This window comes from Hypanus sabinus, unplaced genomic scaffold (assembly GCF_030144855.1).
Source record: "Hypanus sabinus isolate sHypSab1 unplaced genomic scaffold, sHypSab1.hap1 scaffold_1001, whole genome shotgun sequence".
Taxonomy (NCBI): domain Eukaryota; kingdom Metazoa; phylum Chordata; class Chondrichthyes; order Myliobatiformes; family Dasyatidae; genus Hypanus; species Hypanus sabinus.
Window position 1 is genome coordinate 140760 of NW_026779053.1, and position 16453 is coordinate 157212.

A 16453-nucleotide genomic window follows, 5' to 3' on the forward strand; every position below is an offset into this window, starting at 1 on the left:
CTCAGGGCAAATGGGCGTGAGCTCTGCGGTCTCGGGGGCCGACCTCTTCACGAGTTTCGACTTCTTCCTCGCTTTCTTGCCCCGCCCGGACTCCACCCCGTCCCTCGCCTTTACCTGCCCACACGTAGCCCCAGGATCACCCGCCTGAACCACAGGGGTAGGAGCAGACGTAGGAATAGGGGCAGGGTTAGAGACAGGGTCAGGGGCAGGAGCAGGGGTCGGCACAGGTGTTGGCGCAGGGATGGGATCAGGGGCAGAGGTAGCTGGGGCACAAGTTCCTGAAGTGGACTCCCTGGGTTTTCGGGTGCTTGGACAGTCCCTCCGAAAGTGCCCCACCTCCCCACACGCATGGCACCGTGGGCGCTCAGAGTTCCAATACACCTGATAATCTACCCCCTCGTGCCAGACAGTAAACCGGCCCACAACTTCATCCTCCCTTTCCAGTTTCATGAATACCTGTCGCGGTAAAGAGATTACGGTCCGGAGGGAGCGCCTCCTGAATTTGTGCCTGATGGCAGTTATCTCTGACCGTACTTGCCCCAAGCGGGCCAATGCGGGAAGCAGGTCCTCGTTGGGGATGAAAGGCTGTACGTGACCGAGGACGATGCGTTGTGTGGGAGCTGTCACTAGCTCCATCTGTAAAAAGATGTTCTCCACCGTGATCCCTCCACTGAGGGCCCGATGCACCAACTCATCATTCCTCAGGTAAAACACCGCCTTCCCGAACTCCTTCTCAGCGGCCAAAACACCATCTCTCCCCAACAAGTCCTCCATGGCCTCCGCGCAATTTTCCAGGATAGTTCCAGTTCGCAAAATACATTGCACCCCGCGTTCAACTTTCACCGTCCGAAACAGGGCGTTGTCCGAGGCCGGAGAGGCAGCCGCCTTTGCATAACTCCCCGAAGGCCTGCGACTCCCCGCAGACTGGTCCGGCATGTTACTTGTGTGTCCGAACCGAGAATGATACGGTGGTGCTGATGATAAAATTAGGATTTTAGAGCGAGTTGAGTAACTGGCGGGAAAAGTTTGTACTCGACGGTACCTTGCTGGCCCAATGCCAGAAATTCCAACGCCAGGAAAGGCTCCATTAGTCCTGTAGAAACTTCCAGGCCGTGAGAGGTCGAGACGTCCCAAACGACGGTTCGGCTCCAACACCGAACGAGAATCCTGACGATAGAGATGGAAGGAGGTTGCCCCGATGTCAGTGGGGACAAACAACGTCGTTTGCCTCCGGTTTTGGGAGCGAAACTGCTTCACGGCGAGTTGGCAGCCGCCACAGCAGAGTGCTACGCAGTTCGAAGCCGTAAACGAACCCCGTCCAAACCGGCAGAAAAACTCCAAACGAAGCTTCCACTCTAAACCAACCGCTCACTTAGAAGTTCAAGGGACGTTGGAAACCAATTTCCAAGCAATTCAAGACCTTCATAAAGTAGTTTTTCCCCGATTTCTCCCAGCGCAATCAGAACAGCTGCACTCGGTGTCTGACCCCGGGAGAGTGTGATCGGACGGTGAGGAGGGACATTCACTCTGTGTCTGACCCCGGGAGTGTGTGATGGGACGGTGTGGAGGGAGATTCACTCTGTGTCTGACCCCGGGAGTGTGTGATGGGACGGTGCGGAGGGAGATTCAATCTGTGTCTGACCCCCAGAGTGTGTGATGGGACGGTGCGGAGGGAGATTCACTGAGTCTTACCCCAGGAGTGTGTGATGGGACGGTGTGGAGGGAGATTCACTCTGTGTCTGACCCCAGGAGTGTGTGATGGGACGGTGAGGAGGGAGATTCACTCTGTATCTGACCCCGGGAGAGTGTGATGGGACGGTGTGGAGGGAGATTCACTCTGTGTCTGACACCGGGAGTGTGTGATGGGACGGTGCGGAGGGAGATTCACTCTGTGTCTGACCCTGGGAGTGTGTGATGGGACGGTGTGGAGGGAGATTCACTGTGTCTGACCCCGGGAGTGTGTGATGGGACGGTGTGGAGGGAGATTCACTCTGTGTCTGACCCCGGGAGTGTGTGATGGGACGGTGTGGATTGAGATTCACTCTGTGTCTGACCCCGGGAGTGTGTGATCGGACGTTGTGGAGGGAGATTCACTCTGTGTCTGACCCCAGGAGTGTGTGATGGGACGGTGTGGAGGGAGATTCACTCTGTGTCTGACCCTGGGAGTGTGTGATGGGACGGTGTGGAGGGAGATTCACTCTGTGTCTGACACCGGGAGTGTGTGATGGGACGGTGTGGAGGGAGATTCACTCTGTGTCTGACCCTGGGAGTGTGTGATGGGACGGTGTGGAGGGAGATTCACTCTGTGTCTGACACCGGGAGTGTGTGATGGGACGGTGTGGAGGGAGATTCACTCTGTGTCTGACCCTGGGAGTGTGTGATGGGACGGTCTGGAGGGAAAATCACTCTGTGTCTGACACCGGGAGTGTGTGATGGGACGGTGTGGAGGGAGATTCACTCTGTGTCTGACCCCCGGAGTGTGTGATGGGACGGTGTGGAGGGAGATTCACTCTGTGTCTGACACCGGGAGTGTGTGATGGGACGGTGTGGAGGGAGATTCACTCTGTGTCTGACCCTGGGAGTGTGTGATGGGACGGTCTGGAGGGAAAATCACTCTGTGTCTGACACCGGGAGTGTGTGATGGGACGGTGTGGAGAGAGATTCACTCTGTGTCTGACCCTGGGAGTGTGTGATGGGACGGTGTGGATTGAGATTCACTCTGTGTCTGACCCCGGGAGTGTGTGATCGGACGTTGTGGAGGGAGATTCACTCTGTGTCTGACCCCAGGAGTGTGTGATGGGACGGTGTGGAGGGAGATTCACTCTGTGTCTGACCCTGGGAGTGTGTGATGGGACGGTGTGGAAGGAGAATCACTCTGTGACCGACCCCGGGAGTGTGTGATGGGACGGTGTGGAGGGAGATTCACTCTGTGTCTGACCCCGGGAGTGTGTGATGGGACGGTGAGGAGGGAGATTCACTCTGTATCTGACCCCGGGAGAGTGTGATGGGACGGTGTGGAGGGAGATTCACTCTGTGTCTGACACCGGGAGTGTGTGATGGGACGGTGCGGAGGGAGATTCACTCTGTGTCTGACCCTGGGAGTGTGTGATGGGACGGTGTGGAGGGAGATTCACTGTGTCTGACCCCGGGAGTGTGTGATGGGACGGTGTGGAGGGAGATTCACTCTGTGTCTGACCCCGGGAGTGTGTGATGGGACGGTGTGGAGGGAGATTCACTCTGTGTCTGACCCCGGGAGTGTGTGATGGGACGGTGTGGATTGAGATTCACTCTGTGTCTGACCCTGGGAGTGTGTGATCGGACGTTGTGGAGGGAGATTCACTCTGTGTCTGACCCCAGGAGTGTGTGATGGGACGGTGTGGAGGGAGATTCACTCTGTGTCTGACCCTGGGAGTGTGTGATGGGACGGTGTGGAGGGAGAATCACTCTGTGACCGACCCCGGGAGTGTGTGATGGGACGGTGTGGAGGGAGATTCACTCTGTGTCTGACCCCGGGAGTGTGTGATGGGACGGTGAGGAGGGAGATTCACTCTGTATCTGACCCCGGGAGAGTGTGATGGGACGGTGTGGAGGGAGATTCACTCTGTGTCTGACACCGGGAGTGTGTGATGGGACGGTGCGGAGGGAGATTCACTCTGTGTCTGACCCTGGGAGTGTGTGATGGGACGGTGTGGAGGGAGATTCACTGTGTCTGACCCCGGGACTGTGTGATGGGACGGTGTGGAGGGAGATTCACTCTGTGTCTGACCCCGGGAGTGTGTGATGGGACGGTGTGGATTGAGATTCACTCTGTGTCTGACCCCGGGAGTGTGTGATCGGAAGTTGTGGAGGGAGATTCACTCTGTGTCTGACCCCAGGAGTGTGTGATGGGACGGTGTGGAGGGAGATTCACTCTGTGTCTGACCCCCGGAGTGTGTGATGGGACGGTGCGGAGGGAGATTCACTCTGAGTCTTACCCCAGGAGTGTGTGATGGGACGGTGTGGAGGGAGATTCACTCTGTGTCTGACACCGGGAGTGTGTGATGGGACGGTGTGGAGGGAGATTCACTCTGTGTCTGACCCTGGGAGTGTGTGATGGGACGGTGTGGAGGGAGATTCACTCTGTGTCTGACACCGGGAGTGTGTGATGGGACGGTGTGGAGGGAGATTCACTCTGTGTCTGACCCCGGGAGTGTGTGATGGGACGGTGTGGAGGGAGATTCACTCTGTGTCTGACACCGGGAGTGTGTGATGGGACGGTGTGGAGGGAGATTCACTCTGTGTCTGACCCTGGGAGTGTGTGATGGGACGGTCTGGAGGGAAAATCACTCTGTGTCTGACACCGGGAGTGTGTGATGGGACGGTGTGGAGGGAGATTCACTCTGTGTCTGACCCCCGGAGTGTGTGATGGGACGGTGCGGAGGGAGATTCACTCTGAGTCTTACCCCAGGAGTGTGTGATGGGACGGTGTGGAGGGAGATTCACTCTGTGTCTGACACCGGGAGTGTGTGATGGGACGGTGTGGAGGGAGATTCACTCTGTGTCTGACCCTGGGAGTGTGTGATGGGACGGTGTGGAGGGAGATTCACTCTGTGTCTGACACCGGGAGTGTGTGATGGGACGGTGTGGAGGGAGATTCACTCTGTGTCTGACCCTGGGAGTGTGTGATGGGACGGTGTGGAGGGAGATTCACTCTGTGTCTGACACCGGGAGTGTGTGATGGGACGGTGTGGAGGGAGATTCACTCTGTGTCTGACCCTGGGAGTGTGTGATGGGACGGTCTGGAGGGAAAATCACTCTGTGTCTGACACCGGGAGTGTGTGATGGGACGGTGCGGAGGGAGATTCACTCTGTGTCTGACCCTGGGAGTGTGTGATGGGACGGTGTGGAGGGAGATTCACTGTGTCTGACCCCGGGACTGTGTGATGGGACGGTGTGGAGGGAGATTCACTCTGTGTCTGACCCCGGGAGTGTGTGATGGGACGGTGTGGATTGAGATTCACTCTGTGTCTGACCCCGGGAGTGTGTGATCGGAAGTTGTGGAGGGAGATTCACTCTGTGTCTGACCCCAGGAGTGTGTGATGGGACGGTGTGGAGGGAGATTCACTCTGTGTCTGACCCCCGGAGTGTGTGATGGGACGGTGCGGAGGGAGATTCACTCTGAGTCTTACCCCAGGAGTGTGTGATGGGACGGTGTGGAGGGAGATTCACTCTGTGTCTGACACCGGGAGTGTGTGATGGGACGGTGTGGAGGGAGAATCACTCTGTGTCTGACCCTGGGAGTGTGTGATGGGACGGTGTGGAGGGAGATTCACTCTGTGTCTGACACCGGGAGTGTGTGATGGGACGGTGTGGAGGGAGATTCACTCTGTGTCTGACCCCGGGAGTGTGTGATGGGACGGTGTGGAGGGAGATTCACTCTGTGTCTGACACCGGGAGTGTGTGATGGGACGGTGTGGAGGGAGATTCACTCTGTGTCTGACCCTGGGAGTGTGTGATGGGACGGTCTGGAGGGAAAATCACTCTGTGTCTGACACCGGGAGTGTGTGATGGGACGGTGTGGAGGGAGATTCACTCTGTGTCTGACCCCCGGAGTGTGTGATGGGACGGTGCGGAGGGAGATTCACTCTGAGTCTTACCCCAGGAGTGTGTGATGGGACGGTGTGGAGGGAGATTCACTCTGTGTCTGACACCGGGAGTGTGTGATGGGACGGTGTGGAGGGAGATTCACTCTGTGTCTGACCCTGGGAGTGTGTGATGGGACGGTGTGGAGGGAGATTCACTCTGTGTCTGACACCGGGAGTGTGTGATGGGACGGTGTGGAGGGAGATTCACTCTGTGTCTGACCCTGGGAGTGTGTGATGGGACGGTGTGGAGGGAGATTCACTCTGTGTCTGACACCGGGAGTGTGTGATGGGACGGTGTGGAGGGAGATTCACTCTGTGTCTGACCCTGGGAGTGTGTGATGGGACGGTCTGGAGGGAAAATCACTCTGTGTCTGACACCGGGAGTGTGTGATGGGACGGTGTGGAGAGAGATTCACTCTGTGTCTGACCATGGGAGTGTGTGATGGGACGGTGTGGAGGGAGATTCACTCTGTGTCTGACCCTGGGAGTGTGTGATGGGACGGTGTGGAGGGAGAATCACTCTGTGACCGACCCCGGGAGTGTGTGATGGGACGGTGTGGAGGGAGATTCACTCTGTGTCTGACCCCGGGAGTGTGTGATGGGACGGTGAGGAGGGAGATTCACTCTGTATCTGACCCCGGGAGAGTGTGATGGGACGGTGTGGAGGGAGATTCACTCTGTGTCTGACCCCGGGAGTGTGTGATGGGACGGTGAGGAGGGAGATTCACTCTGTATCTGACCCCGGGAGAGTGTGATGGGACGGTCTGGAGGGAAAATCACTCTGTGTCTGACACCGGGAGTGTGTGATGGGACGGTGTGGAGGGAGATTCACTCTGTGTCTGACCCCCGGAGTGTGTGATGGGACGGTGCGGAGGGAGATTCACTCTGAGTCTTACCCCAGGAGTGTGTGATGGGACGGTGTGGAGGGAGATTCACTCTGTGTCTGACACCGGGAGTGTGTGATGGGACGGTGTGGAGGGAGATTCACTCTGTGTCTGACCCTGGGAGTGTGTGATGGGACGGTGTGGAGGGAGATTCACTCTGTGTCTGACACCGGGAGTGTGTGATGGGACGGTGTGGAGGGAGATTCACTCTGTGTCTGACCCTGGGAGTGTGTGATGGGACGGTGTGGAGGGAGATTCACTCTGTGTCTGACACCGGGAGTGTGTGATGGGACGGTGTGGAGGGAGATTCACTCTGTGTCTGACCCTGGGAGTGTGTGATGGGACGGTCTGGAGGGAAAATCACTCTGTGTCTGACACCGGGAGTGTGTGTTGGGACGGTGTGGAGAGAGATTCACTCTGTGTCTGACCCTGGGAGTGTGTGATGGGACGGTGTGGAGGGAGATTCACTCTGTGTCTGACCCTGGGAGTGTGTGATGGGACGGTGTGGAGGGAGAATCACTCTGTGACCGACCCCGGGAGTGTGTGATGGGACGGTGTGGAGGGAGATTCACTCTGTGTCTGACCCCGGGAGTGTGTGATGGGACGGTGAGGAGGGAGATTCACTCTGTATCTGACCCCGGGAGAGTGTGATGGGACGGTGTGGAGGGAGATTCACTCTGTGTCTGACACCGGGAGTGTCTGATGGGACGGTGTGGAGGGAGATTCACTTTGTGTCTGATCCTGGGAGTGTGTGATGGGACGGTGTGGAGGGAGCTTCACTCTGTGTCCGACCCCGGGAGTGTGTGATGGGACGGTGTGGAGGGAGTTTCACTCTGTGTCTGACCCCGGGAGTGTGTGATGGGACGGTGTGGAGGGAGATTCACTCTGTGTCTGACACCGGGAGTGTGTGATGGGACGGTGCGGAGGGAGATTCACTCTGTGTCTGACCCTGGGAGTGTGTGATGGGACGGTGTGGAGGGAGAATCACTCTGTGTCTGACACCGGGAGTGTGTGATGGGACGGTGTGGAGGGAGATTCACTCTGTGTCTGACCCTGGGAGTGTGTGATGGGACGGTCTGGAGGGAAAATCACTCTGTGTCTGACACCGGGAGTGTGTGATGGGACGGTGTGGAGGGAGATTCACTCTGTGTCTGACCCCGGGAGTGTGTGATGGGACGGTGTGGAGGGAGATTCACTCTGTGTCTGACCCCGGGAGTGTGTGATGGGACGGTGTGGATTGAGATTCACTCTGTGTCTGACCCCGGGAGTGTGTGATCGGACGTTGTGGAGGGAGATTCACTCTGTGTCTGACCCCAGGAGTGTGTGATGGGACGGTGTGGAGGGAGATTCACTCTGTGTCTGACCCCCGGAGTGTGTGATGGGACGGTGCGGAGGGAGATTCACTCTGAGTCTTACCCCAGGAGTGTGTGATGGGACGGTGTGGAGGGAGATTCACTCTGTGTCTGACACCGGGAGTGTGTGATGGGACGGTGTGGAGGGAGATTCACTCTGTGTCTGACCCTGGGAGTGTGTGATGGGACGGTGTGGAGGGAGATTCACTCTGTGTCTGACACCGGGAGTGTGTGATGGGACGGTGTGGAGGGAGATTCACTCTGTGTCTGACCCTGGGAGTGTGTGATGGGACGGTGTGGAGGGAGATTCACTCTGTGTCTGACACCGGGAGTGTGTGATGGGACGGTGTGGAGGGAGATTCACTCTGTGTCTGACCCTGGGAGTGTGTGATGGGACGGTCTGGAGGGAAAATCACTCTGTGTCTGACACCGGGAGTGTGTGATGGGACGGTGTGGAGGGAGATTCACTCTGTGTCTGACCCCCGGAGTGTGTGATGGGACGGTGCGGAGGGAGATTCACTCTGAGTCTTACCCCAGGAGTGTGTGATGGGACGGTGTGGAGGGAGATTCACTCTGTGTCTGACACCGGGAGTGTGTGATGGGACGGTGTGGAGGGAGATTCACTCTGTGTCTGACCCTGGGAGTGTGTGATGGGACGGTGTGGAGGGAGATTCACTCTGTGTCTGACACCGGGAGTGTGTGATGGGACGGTGTGGAGGGAGAATCACTCTGTGTCTGACCCTGGGAGTGTGTGATGGGACGGTGTGGAGGGAGATTCACTCTGTGTCTGACTCCGGGAGTGTGTGATGGGACGGTGTGGAGGGAGATTCACTCTGTGTCTGACCCTGGGAGTGTGTGATGGGACGGTCTGGAGGGAAAATCACTCTGTGTCTGACACCGGGAGTGTGTGATGGGACGGTGTGGAGAGAGATTCACTCTGTGTCTGACCCTGGGAGTGTGTGATGGGACGGTGTGGAGGGAGATTCACTCTGTGTCTGACCCCGGGAGTGTGTGATGGGACGGTGTGGAGGGAGAATCACTCTGTGACCGACCCCGGGAGTGTGTGATGGGACGGTGTGGAGGGAGATTCACTCTGTGTCTGACCCCGGGAGTGTGTGATGGGACGGTGAGGAGGGAGATTCACTCTGTATCTGACCCCGGGAGAGTGTGATGGGACGGTGCGGAGGGAGATTCACTCTGTGTCTGACACCGGGAGTGTGTGATGGGACGGTGCGGAGGGAGATTCACTCTGTGTCTGACCCTGGGAGTGTGTGATGGGACGGTGTGGAGGGAGAATCACTCTGTGTCTGACACCGGGAGTGTGTGATGGGACGGTGTGGAGGGAGATTCACTCTGTGTCTGACCCTGGGAGTGTGTGATGGGACGGTCTGGAGGGAAAATCACTCTGTGTCTGACACCGGGAGTGTGTGATGGGACGGTGTGGAGAGAGATTCACTCTGTGTCTGACCCTGGGAGTGTGTGATGGGACGGTGTGGAGGGAGATTCACTCTGTGTCTGACCCCAGGAGTGTGTGATGGGACGGTGTGGATTGAGATTCACTCTGTGTCTGACCCCGGGAGTGTGTGATCGGACGTTGTGGAGGGAGATTCACTCTGTGTCTGACCCCAGGAGTGTGTGATGGGACGGTGTGGAGGGAGATTCACTCTGTGTCTGACCCCCGGAGTGTGTGATGGGACGGTGCGGAGGGAGATTCACTCTGAGTCTTACCCCAGGAGTGTGTGATGGGACGGTCTGGAGGGAAAATCACTCTGTGTCTGACCCTGGGAGTGTGTGATGGGACGGTGTGGAGGGAGATTCACTCTGTGTCTGACCCCCGGAGTGTGTGATGGGACGGTGCGGAGGGAGATTCACTCTGAGTCTTACCCCAGGAGTGTGTGATGGGACGGTGTGGAGGGAGATTCACTCTGTGTCTGACACCGGGAGTGTGTGATGGGACGGTGTGGAGGGAGATTCACTCTGTGTCTGACCCTGGGAGTGTGTGATGGGACGGTGTGGAGGGAGATTCACTCTGTGTCTGACACCGGGAGTGTGTGATGGGACGGTGTGGAGGGAGATTCACTCTGTGTCTGACCCTGGGAGTGTGTGATGGGACGGTGTGGAGGGAGATTCACTCTGTGTCTGACACCGGGAGTGTGTGATGGGACGGTGTGGAGGGAGATTCACTCTGTGTCTGACCCTGGGAGTGTGTGATGGGACGGTCTGGAGGGAAAATCACTCTGTGTCTGACACCGGGAGTGTGTGATGGGACGGTGTGGAGAGAGATTCACTCTGTGTCTGACCCTGGGAGTGTGTGATGGGACGGTGTGGAGGGAGATTCACTCTGTGTCTGACCCTGGGAGTGTGTGATGGGACGGTGTGGAGGGAGAATCACTCTGTGACCGACCCCGGGAGTGTGTGATGGGACGGTGTGGAGGGAGATTCACTCTGTGTCTGACCCCGGGAGTGTGTGATGGGACGGTGAGGAGGGAGATTCACTCTGTATCTGACCCCGGGAGAGTGTGATGGGACGGTGTGGAGGGAGATTCACTCTGTGTCTGACACCGGGAGTGTGTGATGGGACGGTGCGGAGGGAGATTCACTCTGTGTCTGACCCTGGGAGTGTGTGATGGGACTGTGTGGAGGGAGAATCACTCTGTGTCTGACACCGGGAGTGTGTGATGGGACGGTGTGGAGGGAGATTCACTCTGTGTCTGACCCTGGGAGTGTGTGATGGGACGGTGTGGAGGGAGATTCACTCTGTGTCTGACCCCGGGAGTGTGTGACGGGACGGTGTGGAGGGAGATTCACTCTGTGTCTGACCCCGGGAGTGTGTGATGGGACGGTGTGGAGGGAGATTCACTCTGTGTCTGACCCTGGGAGTGTGTGATGGGACGGTGTGGAGGGAGATTCACTCTGTGTCTGACACCGGGAGTGTCTGATGGGACGGTGTGGAGGGTGATTCACTCTGTGTCTGACGCCGGTTTTCCACCCCCTTCAGTCTCTTACTCGGGACCTCAGTGGATTCACGTCGATTTTAACTGCGGGGGTCAATTTGCCAGAAATGAGCTTTGGTGGAGATGAGATCCGGGGCTCCAAGACTCTGCTTGTCGAACCTCCCTCAGCCTGGAGCTGAGACGCTACTGTGTCAGTGTGAGGAGCTCCGACCCACTGTTGCAGTGCACAGGGTGTGGTGGGCAACAGAAACCTCAAATAAAACTCGAGTCCGACACAAGACAGGAAGATCAGTGGTTTATTGATTTTTTATGAGATATATCAATGAAACAATGTGTGAGCTGCTAACCTGCGGGAATAAATAATCTGCTGACAGTCACACACAATTAACTGACCGGCGACAAGGGGTGACAGGTTGAATAATAACCAGTCCCGTTTCTCACCGTCACTCTGCATCGGGGAACTGATTATAAAATTATAAAACTGATTATAAAATCACACTTCAGGGCCGTGTCCGGGATCGCTGCAGATCCAGGGTCACTGCCGAGGGATTTGTCCATTTAACATCATTATATCGGCCAGGCTGCCGAATGCACCGTCCTCAGCAAAGGGGGCAAAAGGATTCTCTCCCGGGACCATCCCCCCCACCCCGGGACACCGGTGTCCCAGACTGAGCCCCGGACCCCGGGCTCTTCCTGTCCGGGTAATTCCCCGGGGAGTCACGTGGGGAGTCTCCAACACGCACTTCCGGCGGAAGCTGCCCCGCCGGACAACAGGCGGAAACACGTCACTGCGGGACCGCTGCGAGCGACGTACACAGCGCGAGGCCCGAGCCGGTTCCGTTAAAACCGTTGGGAATCAGCCCCGGCGCGCGGCCGTTAAAGGTAAGGGCGGGAGTTAAAGGGGAGGGCGGGGAGTCGGCCAAATGTCCCCATCCCGCGGGCGGGGATGTTCACAGATTCAGATCCACCATCAGTCCGGGTCTGGGTTCCTGTAGAGATCTCAGTTCCTTCATCCCGGTCTCACTGAACCGATTCCCCACATTCAGATGTTCACAGATCCACCATCAGTCCGGGTCTGGGTTCCTGTAGAGATCTCAGTTCCTTCATCCCGGTCTCACTGAACCGATTCCCCACATTCAGATGTTCACAGATCCACCATCAGTCCGGGTCTGGGTTCCTGTAGAGATCTCAGTTCCTTCATCCCGGTCTCACTGAACCGATTCCCCACATTCAGATGTTCACAGATCCACCATCAGTCCGGGTCTGGGTTCCTGTAGAGATCTCAGTTCCTTCTCCCCGGTCTCACTGAACCGATTCCCCACATTCAGATGTTCACAGATCCACCATCAGTCCGGGTCTGACTCCCTGTAGAGATCTCAGTTCCTTCATCCCGGTCTCACTGAACCGATTCCCCACATTCAGATGTTCACACGGACACTCTCAGTCCGGGTCTGGGTTCCTGTAGAGATCTCAGTTCCTTCTCCCCGGTCTCACTGAACCGATTCCCCCCCAGCCTGAAACAGATGGGAGAATAAAGATGGAATAAACAGATCACACAACAGTGTCAGTAACAGGGGACCGGGGTTAATGTTTCAACAACACACACAGACAAATATCACCAGAAAACCCGCGGATCCGCTGATATTTTATCATATTGAACATTAACACAAACACTCACCGGATCCACTCCAGAATCGGGAGGGTCAGTATGAGGCGGCGGAGAGCGGGGACAGATCGGTCTGTCAGAGAGTTTAATCCCAGGTTCAGATCTGTCAGTGATGGTTTTGTACTGAGAGCGGAGACGAGATCCTCGGCACCAGAATCTGTGAGACCGACATATTCCAGCCTGGAGATGAGAGAGAGTGAGGGTGAAGGACACAGAGAGACAGGAGACGGTACAAATCCCCAGTGTTTATCAGTAACACAATTACTGATCACATTAATGTTCAGTGTCAGACACCCAGTGACTGTAAACACAATCTCCCACAGTCTGGTACTTACCACAGTCTCTGTATTTTACACTCCGGGTTCCTCAGAGCCGCAGACACCAGTTTCACTCCTGAATCCCCCAGTTTATTATCACTCAGGTACAGATCCGTCAGTGATGGGTTTGTACTGAGAGCGGAGACGAGATCCTCGGCACCAGAATCTGTGAGACCGACACGGATCAGCCTGGAGATGAGAGAGAGTGAGGGTGAAGGACACAGAGAGACAGGAGACGGTACAAATCCCCAGTGTTTATCAGTAACACAATTACTGATCACATTAATGTTCAGTGTCAGACACCCAGTGACTATAAACACAATCTCCCACAGTCTGGTACTTACTCCAGTCTCTGTATTTTACACTCCGGGTTCCTCAGAGCCGCAGACACCAGTTTCACTCCTGAATCTCGCAGTTTATTACCACTCAGGTTCAGCCCCGTCAGTGATGGGTTTGTACTGAGAGCGGAGACGAGATCCTCGGCACCAGAATCTGTGAGACCGACATCCCCCAGCCTGGAGATGAGAGAGAGTGAGGGTGAAGGACACAGAGAGACAGGAGACGGTACAAATCCCCAGTGTTTATCAGTAACACAATTACTGATCACATTAATGTTCAGGGTCAGACACCCAGTGACTGTAAACACAATCTCCCACAGTCTGGTACTTACCACAGTGTCTGTATTTTACACTCCGGGTTCCTCAGAGCCGCAGACACCAGTTTCACTCCTGAATCCCCCAGTTTATTATAACTCAGGTCCAGATCCGTCAGTGATGGGTTTGTACTGAGAGCGGAGACGAGATCCTCGGCACCAGAATCTGTGAGACCGACATACCCCAGCCTGGAGATGAGAGAGAGTGAGGGTGAAGGACACAGAGAGACAGGAGACGGTACAAATCCCCGGTGTTTATCAGTAACACAATTACTGATCACATTAATGTTCAGTGTCAGACACCCAGTGACTGTAAACACAATCTCCCACAGTCTGGTACTTACCACAGTCTCTGTATTTTACACTCCGGGTTCCTCAGAGCCGCAGACACCAGTTTCACTCCTGAATCTCCCAGTTCATTATAACTCAGGCTAAACACAAACAGACAAATTGATGAACATTGTGATTAAAATCGTCCGTCTGAGGGCATTTCTCTCACCCGGATATTTCAGGGAACGTTAAACCCTTCAGTAATTCACTGATCGTAGATCCCATCACTGTCAATGTCCCTCACTGCCCAGCTCCAATGAATTCACCGAATGTCAGTAATTTCGTCTGTCGGTGTGACCCTGTAAACTCCACATATTCTCTCTCATTCCCTAATGGTTAGAAAAGTGTTCCTGACGTGAGACAGTCGGAAAGGGCAGGTGTGAAGGGGAGAAGTCAAACAGTGAGGAAGATTTGAGAATCGGGAAATGTCGATGGGAGATGGAGGAAGAGACATCACCTAAGGTAAAGGATGGAAAGACACAGAAGGAAGCGGATGTGGAAGAAAGATCCCAGTAGAGGAGGGAGATGAGGAAGAGAGATCCCACAGGAGGAAGGGGGATGGGGGATGGAGATCCCACAGGAGGAAGGGAGATGAGGAAGAGAGATCCCACAGGAGGAAGGGGGATGGGGGAGGGAGATCCCACAGGAGGAAGGGGGACGGGGGAGGGAGATCCCACAGGAGGAAGGGGGACGGGGGAGGGAGATCCCACAGGAGGAAGGGGGACGGGGGAGGGAGATCCCACAGGAAGGGGGACGGGGGAGGGAGATCCCACAGGAGGAAGGGGGACGGGGGAGGGAGATCCCACAGGAGGAAGGGGGACGGGGGAGGGAGATCCCACAGGAGGAAGGGGGACGGGGGAGGGGAGATCCTAGTAGAGGAGGGGGATGAGGGAGCGAGATCCCACAGGAGGAAGGGGGACGGGGGAGGGGAGATCCTAGTAGAGGAGGGGGATGAGGGAGCGAGATCCCACAGGAGGAAGGGGGACGGGGGAGGGGAGATCCTAGTAGAGGAGGGGGATGAGGGAGAGAGATCCCACAGGAGGAAGGGGGATGGGGGAGGGAGATCCCACAGGAGGAAGGGGGACGGGGGAGGGAGATCCCACAGGAGGAAGGGGGACGGGGGAGGGAGATCCCACAGGAGGAAGGGGGACGGGGGAGGGAGATCCCACAGGAAGGGGGACGGGGGAGGGAGATCCCACAGGAGGAAGGGGGACGGGGGAGGGAGATCCCACAGGAGGAAGGGGGACGGGGGAGGGAGATCCCACAGGAGGAAGGGGGACGGGGGAGGGGAGATCCTAGTAGAGGAGGGGGATGAGGGAGCGAGATCCCACAGGAGGAAGGGGGACGGGGGAGGGGAGATCCTAGTAGAGGAGGGGGATGAGGGAGCGAGATCCCACAGGAGGAAGGGGGACGGGGGAGGGGAGATCCTAGTAGAGGAGGGGGATGAGGGAGAGAGATCCCACAGGAGGAAGGGGGATGGGGGAGGGAGATCCCACAGAAGGAAGGGGGACGGGGGAGGGAGATACCACAGGAGGAAGGGGGACGGGGGAGGAAGATCCCACAGGAGGAAGGGGGACGGGGCAGAGAGATCCCACAGGAGGAAGGGGGACGGGGGAGGGAGATACCACAGGAGGAATGGGGAAGGGGGAGGGAGATACCACAGGAGGAAGGGGGACGGGGGAGGGAGATACCACAGGAGGAAGGGGGATGGGGGAGAGAGATCCCACAGGAGGAAGGGGGACGGGGGAGGGGAGATACCACAGGAGGAAGGGGGACGGGGGGCAGAGATCCCACAGGAGGAAGGGGGACGGGGGAGGGAGATCCCACAGGAGGAAGGGGGACGGGGGAGGGCGATACCACAGGAGGAATGGGGAAGGGGGAGGGAGATACCACAGGAGGAAGGGGGACGGGGGAGGGAGATACCACAGGAGGAAGGGGGATGGGGGAGGGAGATACCACAGGAGGAAGGGGGACGGGGGAGGGAGATACCACAGGAGGAAGAGGGACGGGGGAGGGGAGATCCTAGTAGAGGAGGGGGATGAGGGAGAGAGATCCCACAGGAGGAAGGGGGACGGGGGAGGGGAGATCCTAGTAGAGGAGGGGGATGAGGGAGAGAGATCCCACAGGAGGAAGGGGGACGGGGGAGGGAGATACCACAGGAGGAAGGGGGATGGGGGAGGGAGATACCACAGGAGGAAGGGGGACGGGGGAGAGAGATCCCACAGGAGGAAGGGGGACGGGGGAGGGAGATACCACAGGAGGAAGGGGGATGGGGGAGAGAGATCCCACAGGAGGAAGGGGGACGGGGAGGGAGATACCACAGGAGGAAGGGGGATGGGGGAGAGAGATCCCACAGGAGGAAGGGGGACGGGGGAGGGAGATCCCACAGGAGGAAGGGGGATGGGGGAGGGAGATCCCACAGGAGGAAGGGGGACGGGGGAGGGGTATCCCACAGGGGGAAGGGGGACGGGGGAGGGAGATACCACAGGAGGAAGGGGGAGGGAGATACCACAGGAGGAAGGGGGATGGGGGAGGGAGATATCAAAGGAGGAAGGGGGACGGGGGAGGGGGATCCCACAGGAGGAAGGGGGATGAGGGAGGGAGATCCCACAGGAGGAAGGGGGATGAGGGAGCGAGATCCCACAGGAGGAAGGGGGACGGGGGAGAGAGATCC

The 16453-nt window shown here is 57.3% G+C and overlaps 1 protein-coding gene across 1 annotated transcript; it reads right to left on the reverse strand.

Annotated features, from left to right (window-relative positions):
- Window positions 1-11136: 11136 nt before the first annotated feature.
- Window positions 11137-13880, reverse strand: LOC132386114 (NACHT, LRR and PYD domains-containing protein 3-like; the record flags this gene model as incomplete). The annotated part of the gene is made up of 5 exons (XM_059958410.1): window positions 11137-12328; window positions 12493-12660; window positions 12816-12986; window positions 13468-13638; window positions 13794-13880. Coding segments are annotated over 5 exons (685 nt in total), but the record flags the coding sequence as incomplete, so codon positions are not given.
- Window positions 13881-16453: the final 2573 nt, after the last annotated feature.